General features: G+C 45.8%; 1 protein-coding gene and 2 long non-coding RNA genes across 3 annotated transcripts in view; 1 reads left to right on the forward strand and 2 right to left on the reverse strand.

The window, feature by feature from the left end:
* The window catches only part of LOC102687092 (arf-GAP with dual PH domain-containing protein 1), a 49,815-nt gene extending 42,500 nt beyond the window's left edge, over positions 1–7,315 (forward strand). Inside the window, exons 8-13 of the mRNA XM_006636995.3 lie at positions 414–476; positions 775–846; positions 1,589–1,817; positions 2,039–5,857; positions 6,433–6,483; positions 7,035–7,315. Coding sequence (XP_006637058.2) covers positions 414–476; positions 775–846; positions 1,589–1,817; positions 2,039–2,067 — 393 coding nt within the window. The 3' untranslated portion in view covers positions 2,068–5,857; positions 6,433–6,483; positions 7,035–7,315. The remainder of the gene's footprint in view (positions 1–413; positions 477–774; positions 847–1,588; positions 1,818–2,038; positions 5,858–6,432; positions 6,484–7,034) is intronic.
* A 700-nt stretch (positions 7,316–8,015) lies between these two features.
* Positions 8,016–25,825, reverse strand: part of LOC107079061 (uncharacterized) — an 85,842-nt gene continuing 68,032 nt past the window's right edge. Inside the window, exons 9-14 of the long non-coding RNA XR_011182579.1 lie at positions 10,132–10,184; positions 9,519–9,592; positions 9,317–9,361; positions 9,108–9,179; positions 8,837–8,889; positions 8,016–8,430 (exon numbers count right to left, since the gene is read on the reverse strand). This is a non-coding gene — a long non-coding RNA (uncharacterized lncRNA). The remainder of the gene's footprint in view (positions 8,431–8,836; positions 8,890–9,107; positions 9,180–9,316; positions 9,362–9,518; positions 9,593–10,131; positions 10,185–25,825) is intronic.
* On the reverse strand, positions 10,380–10,703 carry LOC138224214 (uncharacterized). Its single transcript, XR_011182583.1, has 2 exons — positions 10,597–10,703; positions 10,380–10,458 (listed from the first exon to the last, which is right to left on the reverse strand). It is a non-coding gene; the product is annotated as an uncharacterized lncRNA (long non-coding RNA).

The following is a 25,825-nucleotide window of genomic DNA, read 5'->3' on the forward strand; positions in this document are numbered from 1 at the left end:
TCAGCCTCATCAGGCTTCATCGCTGAAGGGTGGCAGAGAATCTGCATCCAAACAACAGGCTTGTTGCCATTAGGGCTGATCACATTTTTCTTTCAGGGTTTTGAATGTCTGTGCTCCTGTCACACCGTACTTGTAAACTGGAATATCCATCCATTAGCAGACGTAGTATCCTGGTGAGGATTGCAGCCTGTCCTGGAAACACAGTGAATACGGTGTCACTGCTCCCTGGAAGGACACACAGACAATAGCATTTTTGGAGTGTGACAGGAAACCAGCACACATTGAGAAATCCCTTTGCAAACATGGGATAAACATGCAAGCTCAACACACAAAGCATCTGGGAGACTACAGCACTCACTGCCACATTATTGTGCTGCGCCAATTTTGATTGTACTGTATATTTTTCTTCCTAGTTGGTGCCAAAACTTACCCGGAACTATCTGAAAGAGGGCTACATGGAGAAAACTGGTCCAAAGGTTTGTTCCAATTAAAAACCATTCTCAGCTTAACACCAATACATTTTTTGGGATGATGCAGGAATATTTTTTAACCCTAATATCTCAGTCCTGTGAAAAAGCGGAGTACAATTGAGTACCCGAATTGCACATGAAGAAATGTATTTTTTTTAATTATTCCTGATGATTGCGTTCTAATAACTGACTGCAGTTTCTCACCCACTCACCCACCCAGTCACTTGGCGCTAGGGTCAGCCCAAAAGCAACTGAAAGTAAAATCTGAAAGCAAATGGCTGGGTAATTGTGCGTTTCCTTCCAGCACACAGAAGGCTTTAAGAGAAGATGGTTCACCATGGATGACAGAAGACTAATGTATTTCAAAGACCCGCTGGTGAGTCACCTGGTAAAAAAGTTATATATACCAATTATATATTTAATAAAAATTGGAGTATGAGAATACAAGTTTAAAAAAACAACAACTTTTATTTCCACTTTTATCAGGACTATCCATTACATCAAGATACATTCAATTGTCTTTTTCATTGTTATGTCTACTGATGAACAGTCTATTTAAGTATTTCAACCCTAGCTGGGGGCCACTACAATAAACTTTATAATTGATCGCTCCTCGATACATACTGTAATCGTGTTTCCGCTGTAGAAGCCTGTGTAGACATCTTCTACATAATCATTGGCATACGCACTCTTTTTTTCATTTCTAAGAATGCTAGCGTTTCAGAACGACTGCGAAAACGACATCCCCTTTCCAGAACATCACTGTGTCTCTGACACGGTCATTTAAAACGATGTACTTTCAGAGAATGAGGCGCTCGTTCATTTCCACAGGGCACGGAGACTAAAAGCTAGAAAATATCCTGCCCAGCAGAACATATTTGATAGCACTTCCGGGTCAAAGTCCCAGTTGTCTGACCCACTCCAGAGACAGGTGCAGGCAAACGTGCTTGATCTTTGATTTTCAGTAGAAATAGAGACCGTGAAAACAGGGTCTCATCTAATCTGTCTTTGGGAGTTGCAAGCAGGAGGAACCAGAAACATTAACGTAGAGATAACTAGCCTGTGGTGGCCAAGCGTTTATAATTCTGCTCTGGTAACCCATATCCTGTCCCTTCCAGGATGCCTATGCCCGTGGAGAAGTATTTATTGGAAGCAAGGAAAACAATTACACAGTGCTGTCTGGTCTCCCAACGTCTACCCAGGGATATCACTGGCAGTATGGCATCACTATAGTCACTCCAGAGAGAAAATTTCTCTTCACATGTGAGACTGAACAGGACCAGCTGGAGTGGATAGCTGCTTTTGAGAAAGTCCTCGACAGGCCAATGTTACCACAGGAGTACGCAGGTATGATTCCTCCATTCCGGAGCCGACTGATGCTCATGCCTGCTTGTACAGACACCAGCTGTTTTTCGCTTTCGTTTTTGCGGGTATAGTCTGGTATTTCTGATTTTGCAGACATAATTCCCCCTTTGCAGATTATGTCTGTTGAATCTGACATCCATTACTGTGAACTCTGTTATACCCAAGGTTTACTGATCTTCGCCACCCTGTTCTTCTTTTTCCAGTGGAGGCTCATTTCAAACACAAACCGTAAGGGGGACTCATCCAGTCAAGACCAGAAGACTGGCGACAGGCCAGCCGGAAAAGACACAGCGGTTTGCTCATCCTTCATGGCAAATAAAGACGTTTGCGGTGAATTGTCTTTTCCAAAAATGACTTGACTTGAATCTGTCTGACACCTAAAGCAAAAGAGAATTCATTGGAGAAAAAAGGGGATGGTATCTGAGCAACAAACTGAGCATCGGGAACAGGGATGAGATGTCCTGCTAGTTTGTGCCTCTGTGATGTGCTGTACCTCCATCATTGTTGTGGTGAACTGTAGCCTTTAATGAATGTTGTCTAATAATATTGATGTGACTTGAAAAGTGATTGTAACAAGTAATTCAATATAATTACAGATGCCTAAAAGCATAGAAATGTTTATAGTGGTAATACTGGGGCACGTTATCCTGCAGGTCGAGGTTTTGACCAGTGCTGTCAACTTCAGATACAAAAATTTCTTTTGCTCAGCCATTTAAATGGTGGGATATTCTTTTATTGGTCTTCATGAGCAAACCCCCACTGCACAGCAGTTGTCTTTATAACTGACTTGGAATACTTTTTCTACAGCTCTGACATGTGCAACTTCTCTACCACCTACTGTATTTTAGTTTAAACAGCAAATGTCATTTGCATAAACAGTCTCTATAGCTTCTTTAAAATTATGGATCTTCAGATGAATCACTGTGAAAGCTGTTTATTTCCCACCATTTCCAAAGGGTTGCTTTCTACATAATCATTAGAAGTCATAAGGTATTTCACAGAGGAGCATAATGGAAATGTTTCTGCTAATGTCTTTCTTTCTTCTCCAGATGTCAATGTAAAGTAGAAAGTTTTGTATCCCAGAATTGAAAGGCAGGAACCCATTTAAAGAGAGTGGACTGAGATGTCATAACCTTGAAATTATAACCTATTGTCATAAGCTGTGAAACAACTTAATCCTGTTGTTCCTTGAAAACTGTTTGCCAATTTTGTTATTTATTGAAATATGTTAAGGTTTTTAGGTTTGCTTTAAAAAGATGAAAAATCCAGCATCTGTATGTATACATATGAAGGATGTGTAAGTATGAATGAAATATATGATTATATAATTTTGCTTTTCAGTTGAAAGGGAGCGAATTAAATCTCTAAGTAGAATTTAAGGATGTTTTTAAAATATTGAGAATGTTGCAACAGCTTGTGGATGAAATTCACCAGGTTTCCACAGTTAGCAGTCCATTTTTGTAACACTTCAGGAAACACTTTGGGTGAGCTGTCCGTGGTGGACAGCTGTCCTCACATAAGATGCATCTAATTGCACAAGATGATGCAAGTATACAAACACTGAGATCATCTGAAGATGGTAGAACTGAAATCTTGATGAAGTGAGTTGTGATTTTCAGTATTTTTCAAGCCACTTTGGATGCAAAAAAAAAAACTTTTTTCTCTCATTTCAAGAATATCTTTTTAAATATAAAGAAAAATGGAAAACTGCGTTATAGTCTTTACACAACCGTATATAGACTAATGCCGAAGAACTGGAAAGCAACATACAGTATATACAAACAGGCGGGTGAGGATAGTTTAATTATGCAGTTGAATGAAACACTTTAGTACAATATTACAAATTCATTTGTCTGCCTTGGATAATCTGTTCCCCATGTTTAGTCATCTTGGGAATGAGAGTTTATATTTGATTCTAGTGTTGATTCAATTTGTTGCAGGTTGCACAGGCAAAGCTTGTATGTGTGGCCTTCTGGTGATTGGAAACTACTATTGATTTGGTAGCCATTAACAAAACAAACAAGCACTTCAGGTACTTCAGAAACAGCCTGGGTAAACTTAAGCATACATAAGGCCTGTTTTTTTAATTTCTAAACAAACCATCAGCTACATTATTCTATATATGTTTTATTTACTCAGCTGAAGTACACACAGTTCAGCTCCTAGGTTGGCATTTTTCTTTCCACTTGATCCTGGCTTTGCCTTCCAGTGGGCAAATTGGGACTAGAATCATGTTTCTCTCTAACAAAATTCAACCAGCCTAACATCTTATTTGTCTGTTTCTCTGATCAAATCAAATGTATAAAAGGAGCTTTCACAAGCACAGCTGCTACTGACTGTTAATCACTGTTTTTAAACTCAAGCTGAAACGGTCATGTGCCACATCCAATTCCTTTCACTGGACCTCCATACAGGCATTCCAGCCAGACGTGCTCCAAGAGGGACATGCTTGCTCATAAGTGTGCCATTTAATTCCTGATTTGATTCTATTTCAGAAAAATGTTATCCAGTAACCTACTAAAATAATACAGTGAGAGTTCTCAAACCAAATTGTAAGTTTAAACCAAATATAAATTAAAGGCAAATGCATTTTGCATCTGCGGACTGAAAATATGAAACAAAACCAACACATTTGCAGAATGCAAATGCTGTCTTCTAAAAAGATCTTAGATGTTTCAATTGACTTTAAAAGAACACTGCAGGCGATATTTTGTCAGTGCGTGTGTTTTCATGGACGGGCAGCAAGAACTGATTGTGATAACTGACTTTTCTGGGTTTTTTTTAAACTGATTGGGATCACGAATCTCAGAAGCTGCTATGTGAAAGGTTATGACATTTTTAGTTCTCACTTGACACACCCCTCACTCTGCAATCAGCTTTGTAGAAATTCTCCTCCTCAGCAAGTTCTCGTTGTTACGATAGTTATCAGTTCCTTGTACCTTTTATGAATGTTCATACTGAAGACCGTGTTGCCAAAAAGACACAAAATTGTCCTCGTTATTTCAGAAAATGAGTAATAAAAATGGCAAAAACTAATGAGAACATGCTTTTTGTTTTCAATAATACTACTGAACTCAACCAGATCTTTTGGACAGATTTGTAACTGCTTCAATGCTTGACCTTGTTTAATGATTTTCTGTCATTCTTAGAATTACTGCCTTTTACAGTAATCATACTGTTAATGTATCAGATTATTACAGACTGGCGGCATGCTGGTGCAGTGGTTAACACTACTAGGGACCCTGTGTCCGGTTCCTGGGGTGCTACAGTATCTGTGTGGACTTCATACAGTATGTTCTCCCCATTTTTGTGTGGGTGTCCTCTGGATGTTTCCTCCCGCAGTCCAAAGACATGCTGGTACCGTAGGTTCATTGGCTTCTGGGAAAATCTGTGTGTGCCCTGTGATAGACTGGCATCCCGTCCAGGGTGTAACTCGCCTTGTTGAGACCAACAGCCTGTCTACTTTCAAGCAATGGCTGCATGAGATCATCGAATCAAACTGATACCAGTAACCAAAAGGGCTGCACAGATCAAAAACTGTCCTCTCAATTGAACCTTATAATGTTCTTGTAACTTCTTGAATCAGCACATCAGCAGCATGATGTACAAAGGTAGTAAATTAAGTGATGATGTTTGATAAAAGGTTACACATGAAAAATCTGACTTCTTGAACCAGCGTTAAGATAAATCAAGTTATAAAACAGTAAGTGCAAATAATTTTAGACTCAGCTCTAAATATTGCTAAATTCTTTCATTCACATTCCTGTGGATCTCGAATGCTAACAGGGATTAAATACGCTGTGATAACTCAGATGACCATGGGAAAAAGGATATTGAATTTGTAACTCATAAGGGGTTTTTGTATACATGCTTGCTCGATTTTTTTCCATGTTTCCAGGTGGAGCCAAGAAAAAAATCTACCTGCTCCATCAGTCTGTAGCCACGCCCACTCGCATGACATCTCTCGCAGGCCACGCCCCGCGCACCTGTGCGCCAGGTTCTGCTGGAGAGAGCGGAGCTGAGTGAGTTTGTTCCGCGTCTTTTATGATTATTTTTTATTTTTCCTTTGTTTGAATGTAGATAAAATTTAACTCGTGTAACTATGTAGGCTAAACCTCACAGACAAAAGGTTTAAAACACGTATTTCCGTTGGGAGCTAAATAAAATTTTAATGTAAGTCTTTGTTCACAAAATTAAGCGTGTGCGTTTATCCAAACCCCGAATGAAGTCTGCCTAGAATTGTAAGGGTTTTTCATTATTTTCCAGAGTTTGTTATGTGACTATGCTCTTATATTCGTGGTTAAAATTTCGCTTGCAACTAATATTTTTAGTTTCATAGTTCTTTAAATGATAAATTCTGCTTTTTTTGTATTCAGTTTAGTGTCTTCGGGCAGGAAATGATTCGCACTAAATAATGGGGAAATGATTCGCACTTATAATTTTAGTTAAACGTAACTAAAAACATTTTATTCATGTCTTCACGCGTCTTATTGAAATACATTTCTGCCCTGGTAAAAACGCAGTTTGTTTCTAAGAAACTTTGGTTTAAATTGTCTAAAATTTGATCGTCTAAATACTTGTGTTCTTGTGTTTTCAGTTTAGTGTCTTCGGACAGGACATCCTTGGCTCAGCTGCTGGACTTATTGATGTAAGTATAAACCTTTTTATTCGTTTAAAGTGCATCTTGTGATAAGAAGACTCGAACAGGCAACACTAGATTTCTCCAGGGCAGAAGTGGTTTTGACCCGACAATACTCTAGGTCTGCTGTTTATAGAAATCATTTTCTGCTAAAACTTCGAAAGCGATCACTTTAGCTTTTCGATGCGCATAATACAGATTCAATAGAAACAGTTTTGGCTTCACAAAACTCCGTCACAACAATTAAAGCAACTGATCCTATAAAGATATGGTTAACATTAACATTTAATTCAAGATGATTCAGACATAGAATATGCTAATTGATAATACTGTAGCTATGTTGTGTCTTCTCCGTATTCTCACTTTAAATTTAACATTTTCTATTGCGCCAGACTAATCGCTTTATTTCAACTGTAAATCTTTTTAAACTGTTTAATCTTCTGAACGTGTCAGTCAATAGAGGAGCTCCGTCTAACTAGCTAGGATAATTTAGCTGGGATCATTTCGATACGCTGTAAGAGAAAGCACAGCTAATACTGATTTCTGTTTTTTTTTTGCAGAAAATGTAACGAAGTTCCAGTCTTCATTCCGGTCGTTGCCTAGACTGATGCCTTGGAGAAACAGTAACGTGCTGTGTGTTTCTGTTTTTCCATGTAGTTGCACCCAAATGTTTTTTGTACTTTGTAGACTTGTAAAAGCGTAAGCATTAATGTAGCCGTGCTTTGCCACTTTGTAATTGAAATGCATGTTGATTTTCACTTTGAAGCCTGTGCATCCGACGTATTGTAATGCTTTGTTTTGTATGCCATTTTCGCTCAATAAATTGTTGATTGAACCTTGATTTTGTTCTTTCATTTCTTGTGCAGAGTTCTGTACCCCTTGGCCCTGAAAAACCCCGGTGTTGGTGAGTTTTTTGGCGGAGAGATTTTGCTAACAGTTTGTGGCCGCAAGGGGACCCCCTATCGCTTTTTGACTTGAAAAGGTCAAAGGCTACCCCCTTTTTAAGCGTGTCCAGATTTTCCCGCCAAAAAACTTAGTATCTGGGGTTTCTCTCGGGGTGTGGTAGCAATCAAGCCGAGCCTCGCCCACCCCCCCTCATTGGAGAGGGCTAGGCGGGGGCTGGCTGATTGACCGCAGCTCTAGCCAGGCCCACTCGCTCCCGGCAGGAGAGGATGGCAGGTTGGTGGTGGCTTTGGTCCCTGCAGAGAGGCAGGTCTCCTGGGGTGTGGACTTAGAAAGCTGTGACTGATAGGCTGAGTCCACCCTGGGTGCCTCCTCTCTCTCGGGCCGAGGCCATCTCCAGCCTGCCTTCCCCTCCTGCTGGGAGTGAGGGGGCTTGGCTAGAGCTATCCTCCCTTCTCCTCCCCTCAGGGATAGACCCACGCTCCCTCCTAGGGACCCTATTCCCCCCCAGACTATCTAAAAAGGCGGGCGTCCTCGCACTTTTCCAGGTCAGTGCGATGGGTTGTCGCCTTGCGGTGCGTGGCGCACGCTGCAAGACAACACTTCACACCTTCGAAAATACAGGACAATGCAGACAATGAAATGAGAGTTTTTATTGCAGAATTCACAGCACATACAATAGCAGCAGTCAACAGAAAACATACAGGTCAAGAATAAAATACAGCACTGAATCGGGACATTACAGATCAAGCCACTGGTAACAAAAATAAAATACAAGAAAAGCACACATTGTCAATCAATTGCCGGAGATCGTCGGAGCGCCGAAAACCAGGAGCCGCAGCACATACAATAGCAACAGTCAACATGAAACATGCAGGTTAACAATAATATATATCGGTATACAAAGGGTACACTACAGATCAAGCCACGGGTATCAAAATAAAGTTCAAGGAAAAGCACACATTGTCGAGAAGAACCTGCCAACGCTCCTCGAGTTGCTGGAGTGGATCGGAAAAGAGATTGTCGGAGCGCAAAGCAGCAGGAACCGCAGAACTGAAGGCAAAAGAAAAATGATCAAGTTAACAAGATATCGGACTTGCAGAATCGATTAACTAAGTTCTGAAGTCTATTCACTTTACAAATAAGCTGCCTGAATTAAGAAACATACAAACACGCTCAAATTCAACAAGAAACCAATAGGTAACAACATGAGAAATCACAGATACATCCCAGTCCCACTACTCCAATATCTAGAAAGTAGCTTCAGCCTATCATGAATAAAAGAATCCATAAAAAAACAGCGCTTTTGTATTTCCTATTTGTATTCAGCAAGAGCACAGCTAAACGAAAAGTGATAACTTTAAAATAAAACCGTTCTGGTGTTAAAAAGCTGTGAAATACGAGTCGTCTTTAATACACAAATATAAACAGTATAGCAGAAGATAAGGATAAAACTTACCTCGGAAAAAACACTTTCTAACTGGAGGCCGGTTTTTGAAATCCCTTTGCCAACTGGAGAAACAAGAAAACATACGAGTTAGTACATTTAATCTTTTCTAAGGTGTATCATTCGGGAACAGAAAGCGATATTATAGCCCGATTCCGAAAGGCGGGGATACTAAATTAGATACAGTTACTAACTTTATACAGCAAATAACTAAAGATGAATTACAGCTTTTTTATTAAAGGAAATAGTACTAGATATACCATGTCTTTAAAAACATACTTACATGAAAGGCTGAATGCAGACTTTTGAAACTTCGAGAGCACGCTCAAACAGACGGGACACTCATTTCGGCGTCCTAAAACACAAATTCAACAGAAACAAATGCAATTAACAAAAGTTTCAACAACAATACATTTTGTCTAACTTTCCTCAAAGTAAAATTTTAGTTTTTGCATTTAAAATAAGAAAAGTAGAATTAAAACGCAAACGCACCTCACGCCGCAGAAACTCATCCCGCCGCCATCTTGCCGGGCGCACCTGTGAAATCAAGAGTTCTTATTTCACAATGCGCAGCAAATACAATAGCAGCAGTCTACAGGAAATACGCAGGTTAAGAACAAGATAAATCGGTATATAAAGGGTACACTACAGATAAAGCCACGGGTATCAGAATAAAGTTCAAGGAAAAGCACACATTGTCAAGAAGAACTTGCCAAAGCACGACGAGTTGCTGGAGTGGATTGGAAAGGAGATCGTCGGAGCGCAGAACTGAAGGCAAAAGAAAAAGGATCAAGTCAACAAGATTTGCAGAATCGATTCACTTGAAGTTCTGAAGTCTATTAACTTTTTTTTAACAAACTGCCCCAATAAAGAAATATACAAACATGCTAAAATGCTCTAACAAGCCACTAGGTAACTTTTAGTGTGGATCTCAGATACAACCCAGTCCCACTACTCCATTTAAAAAAAAATACGTTCAGCCTTACGGAAGAACCATTTTTGAAATTCTACTTCTAAATTTAAATCAAGCACCACTCATAGCGTTTATCATATTCGATTTAACTCCACGCATTGAAAACCTTCGTGCAAATATGTTGGTATTATCCACCTTTACCCAATGGATTCAATAGATAAAAAAAACAGCGCCGTAGAGTTTCAATTTCGATTAAACAAAGGCACAAGGAAAGGATCAGAAGTTATATAGTCAGTATAAACCCGTTCTGGCGTTAAAACGTCGGGAAATACGTGTTGCCTCGTCGAGTTGCACAAATTCCAACAGTAGAGTGCAAGGGAGAAATAGAACTTACCTTGGAAAAACACTTTCATAACTGGAGGTTCGTTTTTGACATGTTTTTCTCACCTGGAGAAATAAAAACATACGAATGATTAAATTAAACCTTTACAATGTTTTATTATTTCGGAGCGGAAAGCGTTATTATAGCCCGAATCCGACAAGCGGAGATTTCACAGCTACCAACTTTAGAAAGCAAATGTTTGAAAGTTAACTACAGCCTTTTTTCGATAAAATAAACAGACCTTATCTTGTAAAAACATACTTACACGAAAGATAGTATGGGACCGCAGACTTCTAAAACTTCGAGAGCACGCTCAAACAGAACATTCATTTCAGCGTCCTAAAACACAAATTAAACAGGAAAAAATTAAATTAACAAAAGTTGCAACAACAGTTCATTTTGTCCAACTTTCCTCAAAGTGAAAATTGAGTTTTTGTATTTTAAATTAAGAAAATTAGAAATAAAACGCAAACGCACCTCACGCAGCAGAAACTCACCCCGCCGCCATCTTGCCGGGCGCACCTGTGGAACAGGTGGACGGGGCGTGTCCGCTGAGGAAGGTCACTCTGGGGGCGGGCTCGGCTCTTGAATGACAGCTGTACACTCGGATATAAGGGCTCAACACTCACGCTATGAAGATAAATAGAAACTTGAACTCACCAAATCATACATAAAGTTTATAACGGCTAAGGATTTTCAGACAACCGAATACAGTGACATTCTCCTACAAAGCTGTTCGCTGGATTCATTTAGCTTGCGGCCGATTGATCGAATCCAGAGAAATGTGCTGGAGAGAGACCCCTGTCGCTCCTAGTCAGGACTGCACCTCTCTCTCACTGCTAGTGCCACACCTGTCCTGCAGGTGTCTCAGTGGTATAAGGAGCTGCTTTTTCGAATTGAATTCCGATCTATGCATTTATAAAGGTCTTAAACCCCCCATTTTCCCTGTTTTGGAAGGCCCCGAAAATGGAGCCCCCCAAAACGGCCGGCGTGGTAGAGAACAGCCCCTTCTACAAACTCACCCCGACAGCATGAGAGCTTCACCCGGGGATTAGGTCTCAGACCGGGGATTAGGTCTCAGACTGCCGGGGAGGCTCGGGGCTCGACTTCAACTCACAAGACTCTCCGGGAGTCGATCTGCTCTCTGAACTTTAGAAGTGTCCGATGGTTCAGCCCGCGGAGCCACCAGGCCGGCCACGCAAAATATCGGCCATGTACATCTCTTATTCAGACTAAAGCCAAGTCACAGCCCCGAGACGAGGCGGTTCGCCTCTTTACTCTCATTTCAAGCAATAAAGCTACTGAATAGCCTTTGTAAAGCGCTTTTCTTTTTTCTTTGCGACTGGACATGACTTGTTCATCTTTTCGAATGACAAATAAAGCAAAATGTGCAGTAGAGTTGAGGGAGCCTGTATGTCATGTATTTCGTGTGTCAGACGTGAAGTCTGAGAAGTTAAAATGTTGATGTTTCTTATTTTTTAAAACAAAATTCTAAAGACAACTTTAAAAAAATCTACACGAACGATTCAGTTAATCTGAGTGTTTTATACCCCAGCTGGTGTCTGGGCAGAGAATCACTTCAGTTCCTTTATACCAGTGCGTCTCACTGCGTACCGCTCGACACGATTCCACACAGAAGTTCAGTACTTAAGAATAAAGTTTTAAAAATCAGAAGCGACGCATGTGAATAGACTGTGAACTGGTGTAGCCTGGAAAACAGAACAGTGACGAGGATGGGATGACTGGTTTTGCAATCATTGGGGAAACACGTCGCTCCTTATGATTAGTATTAGAGAAGGTGTCATGTAATATACTGTAAATTACTGTAGTCAATACCAGCACCGCACAGGCGCCCGGGGACCAGAACACCCCCCGCAAACACACGCCGCGCGCGCCTCCCCCCCTCATTAGGAACCGCAGTCCTGCAGCTCGCGACCACTTGCGCGAGCCGGGTCCGGCCGGGCGGGGGGCGTTCCCGAACCTTCCAGAGCGAGCGCGAGACAGGGCACAGGCGCGGCAGCTCGAGGAGGCGCGAGAGGCGCGCGGGCAGTCTGAGGGCGCGGCGGCAGGGCGAGGAGCGCTTCCCGCCCGGCGCCGAGCGTCGAGCCCTGAGGGCTGCCTCGCCGCCGCCAAACCCGCCCGAAAAAGACCCGCTCGGCTCCCGGGAAGCCCTCATCGTCCTGAGCCGGGTTTTCTCTGGAAAGCAACGGAACAGGTAAAGAAATTTCCGAAGAAAACCACCTTTCCTCACCGTCGCGTTTGTGACAGTGAACGGAAAACATCCATCATCGGGTTATAGTCATTTTCCTTTCTACTTTTTTGTTTCACTACACATTAAAATCGGTACAAAGAATCTTCATATACAATGAATCTATAAAAAATCGACATGTATTTTGCCATTTTGAAAACAGGTTTGAGGTGAAACGTTAAAGCGGTAATTTTGTTTTTCTTACCCACGGAATTTCGTTCCCGTTCGGTTTGCTTTGCCCCGTGACCGAGGGCCCCCCCGCCACACGAGAACAGGACACTAAATCATATTCAGGCATAACTCAACATTTGAAATAATTGACGGCTGTGTTCCAGAGTAATTTTAAATATCGTATGTTGCTCTATCCAGATGATTTCTTGCACGTAAAAAGAAACGAAATTCGGGTCTAGAGGACACCAGTAGCAAGTAGTTATTATTTCAATATTTTGGACGAGCCCGGACCGTGTTCCCGGTGTATGAAGAGGGCTGTTTCTGAAGCGAGCGGGCTCGCTGGTGAAGCTCAAGTTCAGTCCTTTCTGGACAGAAAAGAGCAACGTTTCGGCCGCGGAGCCTCCTTCAGGTGCGACAAGTCGTGTCTTTTTGCTTTTCTGCTCGGCGCGGAATAAACCTTTGCAGCTCCGTTATCGGACAGTCGTGTTTTTCTCTCGCCTGGTCCCGATGCCCCAGTATAGTGAACATCGGTTTCCCTACGAGATTAATAAAGTATTATCTATCTGTCTAGACTGGAAACAGGCGCCGTCTCTCGGATGAGACGTCAAACCGAGGTCCGGGCTCTCCGTGGTCATTACAAATCCCAGGGCGTTTCTCGAAAAGAGTAGGGGTGTAACCCCGGCGTCCTGGCCCAAAAATGTCCTATGCCTCCTAATAATCCCCCTCTATGAATTGGCTACATCACTTTGCTCTCCTCCTCCTCCCCTCCGACGGCAGGCGGAGCGACGCGCCCGTTGCAGTATTTCTCGGTCGCCTTTAATGGCAACGTCAGCTCAAAGATTTGGTTCAAACCACCAAATGGAGACGGGCGTGCCGATAAGAGGAGCCTGCCGATGTGGGATTAACGCTAGGATGAGAGATTTTCTCTCGCCTCCGCCGCGCCCCCTGCCGGCCCGGGCTAGATGTGCATCTGCTCCAGGTCCCTGCAGGTGGGAGTTTCGTAACTGTGGTTCTGCATCCTGCTCAGGTGACGCTCCGCGGGGGTCAGCATGGGATCAACCTGTGAGAGAGCGGAACAGATTGGAGGATCATGGCCACTCGCCATGGACTGTGTCCACCACGATCTCCACACCACCCACGTCCTCTCGCCTTCAACTCACACAGCAAAGCAGATCCGTGCAGCTGACGCGTGAGTAAAAAAGCTTACTGTATATCACAGTTTTATTATGACTCTGTGATATCAAGTCAACACCTTAACTTCTTCTTCAAAATCCTGGTAATCCTGGTAAAGTACCTCAATCTCACAGAGGGATATAACATCGAGGGGCAATCGTTGCAGTGTGTGCTTCTACATGATCTGGTATTAAAAACACCACAACCTGATGGTCTGAATAAAGAGTAGACTGATCTTGTTTTGTTACTTACTGGTTTAAGGGACAAAAAAGTGTCCAACGGTGTGTTTTTCACAACTCCTCCAACTCACCCATCTTCCAGCCACTCATCACAGGCAGCACAGTCCTGTACCGGAGCAGCAGTGCTGATTGGATGAGAGGCACGTCCCTCCTCACAGCCCCCTACCGGTGGAGCAGTGCTGATTGGAGGAGAGGCACGTCCCTCCCCAGAGCCCCCTACCGGTGGAGCAGTGCTGATTGGAGGAGAGGCACGTCCCTCCCCACAGCCCCCTACCGGTGGAGCAGTGCTGATTGGAGGAGAGGCACGTCCCTCCTCACAGCCCCCTACCGGTGGAGCAGTGCTGATTGGAGGAGAGGCACGTCCCTCCTCACAACCCCCTACCGGTGGAGCAGTGCTGATTGGAGGAGAGGCACGTCCCTCCCCACAGCCCCCTACCGGTGGAGCAGTGCTGATTGGAGGAGAGGCACGTCCCTCCCCACAGCCCCCTACCGGTGGAGCAGTGCTGATTGGAGGAGAGGCGCGTCCCTTCCCACAGCCCCCTACCGGTTGAGCAGTGCTGATTGGAGGAGAGGCGCGTCCCTTCCCACAGCCCCCTACCGGTTGAGCAGTGCTGATTGGAGGAGAGGCACGTCCCTCCCCACAGCCCCCTACCGGTGGAGCAGTGCTGATTGGAGGCGAGGCGCGTCCCAACTCACAACCCCCTACCGGTGGAGCAGTGCTGATTGGAGGCGAGGCGCGTCCCTCCCCACAACCCCCTACCGGTGGAGCAGTGCTGATTGGAGGAGAGGCATGTCCCTCCCCACAGCCCCCTACCGGTGGAGCAGTGCTGATTGGAGGAGAGGCACGTCCCTCCTCCACAGCCCCCTACCGGTGGAGCAGTGCTGATTGGAGGCGAGGCGTGTCCCTCCTCACAACCCCCTACCGGTGGAGCAGTGCTGATTGGAGGAGAGGCATGTCCCTCCTCACAACCCCCTACCGGTGGAGCAGTGCTGATTGGAGGAGAGGCACGTCCCTCCCCAGAGCCCCCTACCGGTGGAGCAGTGCTGATTGGAGGCGAGTCGCGTCCCTCCCCACAGCCCCCTACTGGTGGAGCAGTGCTAATTGGAGGAGAGGCAATTCCCTCCTCCACAGCCCCCTACCGGTGGAGCAGTGCTGATTGGAGGTGAGGCACGTCCCTCCTCACAACCCCCTACCGGTGGAGCAGTGCTGATTGGAGGAGAGGCACGTCCCTCCCCAGAGCCCCCTACCGGTGGAGCAGTGCTGATTGGAGGCGAGTCGCGTCCCTCCCCACAGCCCCCTACTGGTGGAGCAGTGCTAATTGGAGGAGAGGCAATTCCCTCCTCACAGCCCCCTACCGGTGGAGCAGATCTTGATCACAACATGGAGCCCTCAGCACAGCACAGAGCCCTCAGGACAGAGCAAGTGATCTCAGAGTCAACGCACAGCCCTCAGGACGGTGCTGGTGATCTCAGACACAGCACAAAGCCCTTAGGACAGTAGTGATGGTCTCAGAGACAGTGCAAAGCCTTTAGGACTTTGCTGGTGATCTCTGAGACAGTTCACTGTCCTAAGAATGCTGCTGGTGAGATGTCACAAAACCCTCAGAACAAACTTTGTGAAAGTACTGTAAATCACCATGTGATCACAAACCCCTGGTCTCACCACGAGCCAGAGGGCTGGTTCCCACGAATGACGGCATGAAGCATTTGGACCTTACAGGCAGACTGAGACATTAGTAATGGTATTGTTCTCTAAAACACAAGTAGTTTCAAGAGTTTTGGGAAATAAAGGTCCAGAGGGTTTGTTTTTTTCTACATTTGATTTTTTATTCTGTATTAATCCTGTAGTAAGTCTTTCAGCAGGCAGCCCAAAGTTTATACTTTAATTCCAAGGTGCACTATAGTTAACACAGAGAAACAAAGGAGCGGCCATGTATAAGCTTTATTTTAGTTATTTAGTGAACCTTACATAAAGTATGATTTAGGGAACATGGTAAGATGTATACAGTTTTAATATGTTTTCATTGGTATTTTGCATTACATTTTGTTATTGATATTTATGTATAGATGTAGAAACAGGACCCAGTGTCCACACCAAATTCAATACAAATGGATAAGGTACACCGATGGTGATTACAAAGATGCCATGAACAGGACAAAAAAAATATTTTTCATTTTAGTTAACAAGGTCATTGATTGTTGTTATATAATATTTCGGGGGAATAACGACTATAAATATGACTGTAAATTGAAGGAGTTTAAACTGGGATCTTTGTTGCCACAGGTAAGAAAGTAATAATTACAACATGCATATGAATAGACTCTGTGGTGAAGTGTAACAGATCAGACGAGGTCAATATCTGTAGATTTACAGAAGCTTAAATAAGGTGCGACAGCACAGGCAGGCAGAGACACAGGCAGAGAAGAGAGAAGCACTTGAAAATCCATGGAAAGGAGACAAAACAAAAGGTATGATTTTTTTTATTTTATGCTTTTGAGTTTAGCTCACACCTTGGTACTCGCCTTAGACACAAAGCTGACCATCGCTGCCTCCTGTGCCATGCTCATGCCCTGAACACGGTACCCGAAACAGCACCATGACCTACTGGACCCGTTCTCTGCATTCTCCGCTAAAACTCTGACGTTAGCAACAAAAAAAAGCTTTCAGCTGTGACCGGATGGGAACCAAAGTCCCCCCACGGATTTAGACATGCAGAAAAGCTGAACATGCTGAACTTAGAAACTGGACACAGTCACATTTGACATGGAAATATAAAACGGAGATAGTATAACACTGCGCACATAAACTGGACACAGACAGCCCTGATTTTCCAGAAATGAGAGAATCAGTTACTAAAGTGTGGACATAGAAACTGGACACAGGCATCCCTGATTGTTCAGAAACTAGAGGCTCAGTTACCACAGTCTGGACAAGAAAAACTGGACACAGGTAAACCTGTCTGTCCAGAGACGACATGCTCAGTGGTTTAACACTGGACATAGAAACAGGACACAGGCATCCCTGATTGTCTAGAAACGAGAAACTCAATAAGCATAGTGTGACAGAGGAGCCTGTCATAGGGTAAAGGTAGCACAGAAAATACAACATTGATACACCTTCCATTGAACAGTTGCTAGATAAGTTCCTGAGGGTGCACACTCAGGGCTTGACTAGTAACTGCTATTACCAAATTTCATATACATTCACGTACATAAACATACCTAATTTAATACATATTCATATACTTAAAAAAGGCATGAGTGAATATTGTGGTGTGAATGGAGAGCGCTCTCAAAATGGATGTTATTCACGGTTTGTTGGTTGTTGGTGGTTAGGTAGTGGCATATCAACAAAGAGAGAGAGAGAACAGGTAGGTAAGGAGGATTTACCTTTATTTGAATAATTCGTTTTGTTTCTTTTTTGGGGGTTTTGTTTTCTGGTGTGGGGGACTGGGAGCCATCTGAATATACTGCACTTGTTTTGCTTGGGTGCTTTTGCGGCGGAGCCAGTCTGAGATAAAACAGACCTACTTTAGCCTTGCTCAGGCCATTGTGTGACACATAATCTGGACAAAGAAACTGGACACAGGCAAACCTGGCTGAGGCTCAGTTACCACAGTCTGGACAAGAAAACTGGACACAGGCATCCCTGACTGTCCAGAAACGAGACGCTCAGTTTCCAGAGTCTGGACAAGAAAACTGGACACAGGCAGCCCTGACTGTCCATATACGACATTCTCAGTTACCACAGTCTTGACAAGAAACCTGGACACAGGCAGCCCTGACTATCCAACAACGAGAGGCTCAGTTACCACAGTCTGGACAAGAAAATTGGACACAGGTAAGCCTGGCTGTCCTGAAACGAGAGACTCAGTTTCCAGAGAGACATAGAAACTGGACACAGGCAACCCTGACTGTCCAGACATGACAAGCTCAGATACCACAGTCTGGAGAAATAAGACTGGACACAGGCAGACCTGATTGTCCAGAGATTAGAAGCTCTGTTACCACAGTCTGGACATGAAAACTGGACACGGGCAAACCTGTCTGTCCAGAGATGACATGCTCAGTGGTATAACACTGCAAACCGAAACTGGACACAGGCAGCCCTGACTGTCCAGAAACGAGAGGCTCAGTTTCCAGAGTCTGGACAAGAAAACTGGACACAGGCAGCCCTGACTGTCCAGAAACAAGAGGCTCAGTTTCCAGAGTCTGAACAAGAAAATTGGACACAGGTAAACCTGGCTGTCCAGAGACGAAATGCTCAGTGGTGTAACACTGCTAATAGAAGCTGGACACAGGCAGCCCTACCTGTCCAGAATCGAGAGAATCAGTTACCAGTATCTGGACATAGAAACTGGACACAGGCATCCCTGACTGTCCAGATACGACATTCTCATTTACCAAGGTATGGACAAGAAAACTGGACACAGGCAGCCCTGACTGTCCAGAAACGAGAGGCTCAGTTTCCAGAGTCTGGACATAGAAACTGGACACAGGCAGCCCTGACTGTCCAGAAACGAGAGTCTCAGTTTCCAGAGTCTGGACAAGAAAACTGGACACAGGCAGCCCTGACTGTCCAGAAACGAGAGGCTCTGTTTCCAGAGTCTTGACAACAAAACTGGACACAGGTAGCCCTGACTGTCCATAAACGAGAGGCTCAGTTTCAAGAGTCTGGACATAGAAACTGGACACAGGCAGCCCTGACTGTCCATATACGACATTCTCAGTTACCACAGTCTGGACAAGAAACCTGGACACAGGCAGCCCTGACTATCCAGAAACGAGAGGCTCAGTTACCACAGTCTGGACAAGAAAATTGGACACAGGTAAGCCTGGCTGTCCTGAAACGAGAGACTCAGTTTCCAGAGAGACATAGAAACTGGACACAGGCAGCCCTGACTGTCCAGACATGACAAGCTCAGATACCACAGTCTGGAGAAATAAGACTGACTGTCCAGAAAGGCAGCCCTGACTGTCCAGAAACGAGAGGCTCAGATTCCAGAGTCCGGACATAGAAACTGGACACAGGCAGACCTGATTGTCCAGAGATTAGAAGCTCTGTTACCACAGTCTGGACATGAAAACTGGACACGGGCAAACCTGTCTGTCCAGAGATGACATGCTCAGTGGTATAACACTGCAAACCGAAACTGGACACAGGCATTCCTGACTGTCGAGATACGACATTCTCATTTACCACAGTCGGGACAAGAAAACTGGACACAGGCAGCCCTGACTGTCCAGAAACGAGAGGCTCTGTTTCCAGAGTCTGGACAAGAAAACTGGACACAGGTAGCCCTGACTGTCCATAAACGAGAGGCTCAGTTTCCAGAGTCCGGACATAGAGACTGGACACAGGCAGCCCTGACTGTCCAGATACGACATGCTCAGTTACCACAGTCTGGACAAGAAAACTGGACACAGGCAGCCCTGACTGTCCAGAAACGAGAGGCTCAGATTCCAGAGTCCGGACATAGAAACTGGACACAGGCAGCCCTGACTGTCCAGAAACGAGAGGCTCAGTTTCCAGAGTATGGACAAGAAAACTGGACACAGGCAGCCCTGACTGTCCAGAAACGAGAGGCTCAGTTTCCAGAGTCCGGACATAGAAACTGGACACAGGCAGCCCTGACTGTCCAGAAACGAGAGGCTCAGTTTCCAGAGTCCGGACATAGAAACTGGACACAGGCAGCCCTGACTGTCCAGATACGACATGCTCAGTTACCACCGTCTGGACATGAAAACTGGACACAGGCAGCCCTGACTGTCCAGAAACGAGAGGCTCAGTTTCCAGAGTCTCGACAAGAAAACTGGACACAGGCAGCCCTGACTGTCCAGAAACGAGAAGCTCAGTTTCCAGAGTCCGGACATAGAAACTGGACACAGGCAGCCCTGACTGTCCAGATACGACATGCTCAGTTACCACAGTCTGGACAAGAAAACTGGACACAGGCACCCCTGACTGTCCAGAAACGAGAGGCTCAGTTTCCAGAGTCTGCACATAGAAACTGGACACAGGCAGCCCTTACTGTCCAGAAACGAGAGGCTCAGTTTCCAGAGTCTGGACAAGAAAACTGGACACAGGCAGCCCTGACTGTCCATATACGACATTCTCAGTTACCACAGTCTTGACAAGAAACCTGGACACAGGCAGCCCTGACTATCCAGAAACGAGAGGCTCAGTTACCACAGTCTGGACAAGAAAATTGGACACAGGTAAGCCTGGCTGTCCTGAAACGAGAGACTCAGTTTCCAGAGAGACATAGAAACTGGACACAGGCAACCCTGACTGTCCAGACATGACAAGCTCAGATACCACAGTCTGGAGAAATAAGACTGGACACAGGCAGACCTGATTGTCCAGAGATTAGAAGCTCTGTTACCACAGTCTGGACATGAAAACTGGACACGGGCAAACCTGTCTGTCCAGAGATGACATGCTCAGTGGTATAACACTGCAAACCGAAACTGGACACAGGCATTCCTGACTGTCGAGATACGACATTCTCATTTACCACAGTCTGGACAAGAAAACTGGACACAGGCAGCCCTGACTGTCCATATACGAGAGGCTCTGTTTCCAGAGTCTGGACAACAAAACTGGACACAGGTAGCCCTGACTGTCCATAAACGAGAGGCTCAGTTTCAAGAGTCTGGACATAGAAACTGGACACAGGCAGCCCTGACTGTCCAGATACGACATGCTCAGTTACCACAGTCTGGACAAGAAAACTGGACACAGGCACCCCTGACTGTCCAGAAACGAGAGGCTCAGTTTCCAGAGTCTGGACATAGAAACTGGACACAGGCAGCCCTGACTGTCCAGAAACGAGAGGCTCAGTTTCCAGAGTCTGGACAAGAAAACTGGACACAGGCAGCCCTGACTGTCCAGATACGACATTCTCAGTTACCACAGTCTGGACAAGAAACCTGGACATAGGCAGCCCTGACTATCCAGAAACGAGAGGCTCAGTTACCACAGTCTGGACAAGAAAATTGGACACAGGTAAGCCTGGCTGTCCTGAAACGAGAGACTCAGTTTCCAGAGAGACATAGAAACTGGACACAGGCAGCCCTGACTGTCCAGACATGACAAGCTCAGATACCACAGTCTGGAGAAATAAGACTGGACACAGGCAGACCTGATTGTCCAGAGATTAGAAGCTCTGTTACCACAGTCTGGACATGAAAACTGGACACGGGCAAACCTGTCTGTCCAGAGATGACATGCTCAGTGGTATAACACTGCAAACCGAAACTGGACACAGGCATTCCTGACTGTCGAGATACGACATTCTCATTTACCACAGTCGGGACAAGAAAACTGGACACAGGCAGCCCTGACTGTCCAGAAACGAGAGGCTCTGTTTCCAGAGTCGGGACAAGAAAACTGGACACAGGTAGCCCTGACTGTCCATAAACGAGAGGCTCAGTTTCCAGAGTCCGGACATAGAGACTGGACACAGGCAGCCCTGACTGTCCAGATACGACATTCTCAGTTACCACAGTCTGGACAAGAAACCTGGACACAGGCAGCCCTGACTATCCAGAAACGAGAGGCTCAGTTACCACAGTCTGGACAAGAAAATTGGACACAGGTAAGCCTGGCTGTCCTGAAACGAGAGACTCAGTTTCCAGAGAGACATAGAAACTGGACACAGGCAGCCCTGACTGTCCAGACATGACAAGCTCAGATACCACAGTCTGGAGAAATAAGACTGGACACAGGCAGACCTGATTGTCCAGAGATTAGAAGCTCTGTTACCACAGTCTGGACATGAAAACTGGACACGGGCAAACCTGTCTGTCCAGAGATGACATGCTCAGTGGTATAACACTGCAAACCGAAACTGGACACAGGCATTCCTGACTGTCGAGATACGACATTCTCATTTACCACAGTCTGGACAAGAAAACTGGACACAGGCAGCCCTGACTGTCCATATACGAGAGGCTCTGTTTCCAGAGTCTGGACAACAAAACTGGACACAGGTAGCCCTGACTGTCCATAAACGAGAGGCTCAGTTTCAAGAGTCTGGACATAGAAACTGGACACAGGCAGCCCTGACTGTCCAGATACGACATGCTCAGTTACCACAGTCTGGACAAGAAAACTGGACACAGGCACCCCTGACTGTCCAGAAACGAGAGGCTCAGTTTCCAGAGTCTGGACATAGAAACTGGACACAGGCAGCCCTGACTGTCCAGAAACGAGAGGCTCAGTTTCCAGAGTCTGGACAAGAAAACTGGACACAGGCAGCCCTGACTGTCCAGATACGACATTCTCAGTTACCACAGTCTGGACAAGAAACCTGGACATAGGCAGCCCTGACTATCCAGAAACGAGAGGCTCAGTTACCACAGTCTGGACAAGAAAATTGGACACAGGTAAGCCTGGCTGTCCTGAAACGAGAGACTCAGTTTCCAGAGAGACATAGAAACTGGACACAGGCAGCCCTGACTGTCCAGACATGACAAGCTCAGATACCACAGTCTGGAGAAATAAGACTGGACACAGGCAGACCTGATTGTCCAGAGATTAGAAGCTCTGTTACCACAGTCTGGACATGAAAACTGGACACGGGCAAACCTGTCTGTCCAGAGATGACATGCTCAGTGGTATAACACTGCAAACCGAAACTGGACACAGGCATTCCTGACTGTCGAGATACGACATTCTCATTTACCACAGTCGGGACAAGAAAACTGGACACAGGCAGCCCTGACTGTCCAGAAACGAGAGGCTCTGTTTCCAGAGTCGGGACAAGAAAACTGGACACAGGTAGCCCTGACTGTCCATAAACGAGAGGCTCAGTTTCCAGAGTCCGGACATAGAGACTGGACACAGGCAGCCCTGACTGTCCAGATACGACATGCTCAGTTACCACAGTCTGGACAAGAAAACTGGACACAGGCAGCCCTGACTGTCCAGAAACGAGAGGCTCAGTTTCCAGAGTCCGGACATAGAAACTGGACACAGGCAGCCCTGACTGTCCAGAAATGAGAGGCTCAGTTTCCAGAGTCTGGACAAGAAAACTGGACACAGGCAGCCCTGACTGTCCAGAAACGAGAGGCTCAGTTTCCAGAGTCCGGACATAGAAACTGGACACAGGCAGCCCTGACTGTCCAGAAACAAGAGGCTCAGTTTCCAGAGTCCGGACATAGAAACTGGACACAGGCAGCCCTGACTGTCCAGATACGACATGCTCAGTTACCACCGTCTGGACATGAAAACTGGACACAGGCAGCCCTGACTGTCCAGAAACGAGAGGCTCAGTTTCCAGAGTCCGGACATAGAAACTTGACACAGGCAGCCCTGACTGTCCAGAAACGAGAGGCTCAGTTTCCAGAGTCTCGACAAGAAAACTGGACACAGGCAGCCCTGACTGTCCAGAAACGAGAGGCTCAGTTTCCAGAGTCTGGACAAGAAAACTGGACACAGGCAGCCCTGACTGTCCAGAAACAAGAGGCTCAGTTTCCAGAGTCTGAACAAGAAAATTGGACACAGGTAAACCTGGCTGTCCAGAGACGAAATGCTCAGTGGTGTAACACTGCTAATAGAAGCTGGACACAGGCAGCCCTACCTGTCCAGAATCGAGAGAATCAGTTACCAGTATCTGGACATAGAAACTGGACACAGGCATCCCTGACTGTCCAGATACGACATTCTCATTTACCAAGGTATGGACAAGAAAACTGGACACAGGCAGCCCTGACTGTCCAGAAACGAGAGGCTCAGTTTCCAGAGTCTGGACATAGAAACTGGACACAGGCAGCCCTGACTGTCCAGAAACGAGAGTCTCAGTTTCCAGAGTCTGGACAAGAAAACTGGACACAGGCAGCCCTGACTGTCCAGATACGACATTCTCAGTTACCACAGTCTTGACAAGAAACCTGGACATAGGCAGCCCTGACTATCCAGAAACGAGAGGCTCAGTTACCACAGTCTGGACAAGAAAATTGGACACAGGTAAGCCTGGCTGTCCTGAAACGAGAGACTCAGTTTCCAGAGAGACATAGAAACTGGACACAGGCAGCCCTGACTGTCCAGACATGACAAGCTCAGATACCACAGTCTGGAGAAATAAGACTGGACACAGGCAGACCTGATTGTCCAGAGATTAGAAGCTCTGTTACCACAGTCTGGACATGAAAACTGGACACGGGCAAACCTGTCTGTCCAGAGATGACATGCTCAGTGGTATAACACTGCAAACCGAAACTGGACACAGGCATTCCTGACTGTCGAGATACGACATTCTCATTTACCACAGTCGGGACAAGAAAACTGGACACAGGCAGCCCTGACTGTCCAGAAACGAGAGGCTCTGTTTCCAGAGTCTGGACAAGAAAACTGGACACAGGTAGCCCTGACTGTCCATAAACGAGAGGCTCAGTTTCCAGAGTCCGGACATAGAGACTGGACACAGGCAGCCCTGACTGTCCAGATACGACATGCTCAGTTACCACAGTCTGGAGAAGAAAACTGGACACAGGCAGCCCTGACTGTCCAGAAACGAGAGGCTCAGTTTCCAGAGTCCGGACATAGAAACTGGACACAGGCAGCCCTGACTGTCCAGAAATGAGAGGCTCAGTTTCCAGAGTCTGGACAAGAAAACTGGACACAGGCAGCCCTGACTGTCCAGAAACGAGAGGCTCAGTTTCCAGAGTCCGGACATAGAAACTGGACACAGGCAGCCCTGACTGTCCAGAAACGAGAGGCTCAGTTTCCAGAGTCCGGACATAGAAACTGGACACAGGCAGCCCTGACTGTCCAGATACGACATGCTCAGTTACCACCGTCTGGACATGAAAACTGGACACAGGCAGCCCTGACTGTCCAGAAACGAGAGGCTCAGTTTCCAGAGTCCGGACATAGAAACTTGACACAGGCAGCCCTGACTGTCCAGAAACGAGAGGCTCAGTTTCCAGAGTCTCGACAAGAAAACTGGACACAGGCAGCCCTGACTGTCCAGAAACGAGAGGCTCAGTTTCCAGAGTCTGGACAAGAAAACTGGACACAGGCAGCCCTGACTGTCCAGAAACAAGAGGCTCAGTTTCCAGAGTCTGAACAAGAAAATTGGACACAGGTAAACCTGGCTGTCCAGAGACGAAATGCTCAGTGGTGTAACACTGCTAATAGAAGCTGGACACAGGCAGCCCTACCTGTCCAGAATCGAGAGAATCAGTTACCAGTATCTGGACATAGAAACTGGACACAGGCATCCCTGACTGTCCAGATACGACATTCTCATTTACCAAGGTATGGACAAGAAAACTGGACACAGGCAGCCCTGACTGTCCAGAAAATGAGAGGCTCAGTTTCCAGAGTCTGGACATAGAAACTGGACACAGGCAGCCCTGACTGTCCAGAAACGAAAGGCTCAGTTTCCAGAGTCTGGACAAGAAAACTGGACACAGGCATCCCTGACTGTCCAGATACGACATGCTCAGTTACCACAGTCTGGACAAGAAAACTGGACACAGGCAGCCCTGACTGTCCAGAAACGAGAGGCTCAGTTTCCAGAGTCTGGACATAAAAACTGGACACAGGCAGCCCTGACTTTCCAGATACGAGAGGCTCAGTTACCACAGTCTGAACAAGAAAATTGGACACAGGCAAACCTGACTGTCCATAAACGACATCCTCAGTGGTGTAACACTGCTAATAGAAGCTGGACAAAGGCAGCCCTGCCTGTCCAGAATCGAGAGAATCAGTTACCAGTGTCTGGACATAGAAACTGGACACAGGCAGCCCTGACTGTCCAGACATGACAAGCTCAGATTTCACAGTCTGGACAAATAAGACTGGACACAGGCAGACTTGATTGTCCAGAGATTAGAAGCTCTGTTACCACAGTCTGGACATGAA

This window comes from Lepisosteus oculatus, chromosome 19, assembly GCF_040954835.1.
Source record: "Lepisosteus oculatus isolate fLepOcu1 chromosome 19, fLepOcu1.hap2, whole genome shotgun sequence".
NCBI classification, from domain to species: domain Eukaryota; kingdom Metazoa; phylum Chordata; class Actinopteri; order Semionotiformes; family Lepisosteidae; genus Lepisosteus; species Lepisosteus oculatus.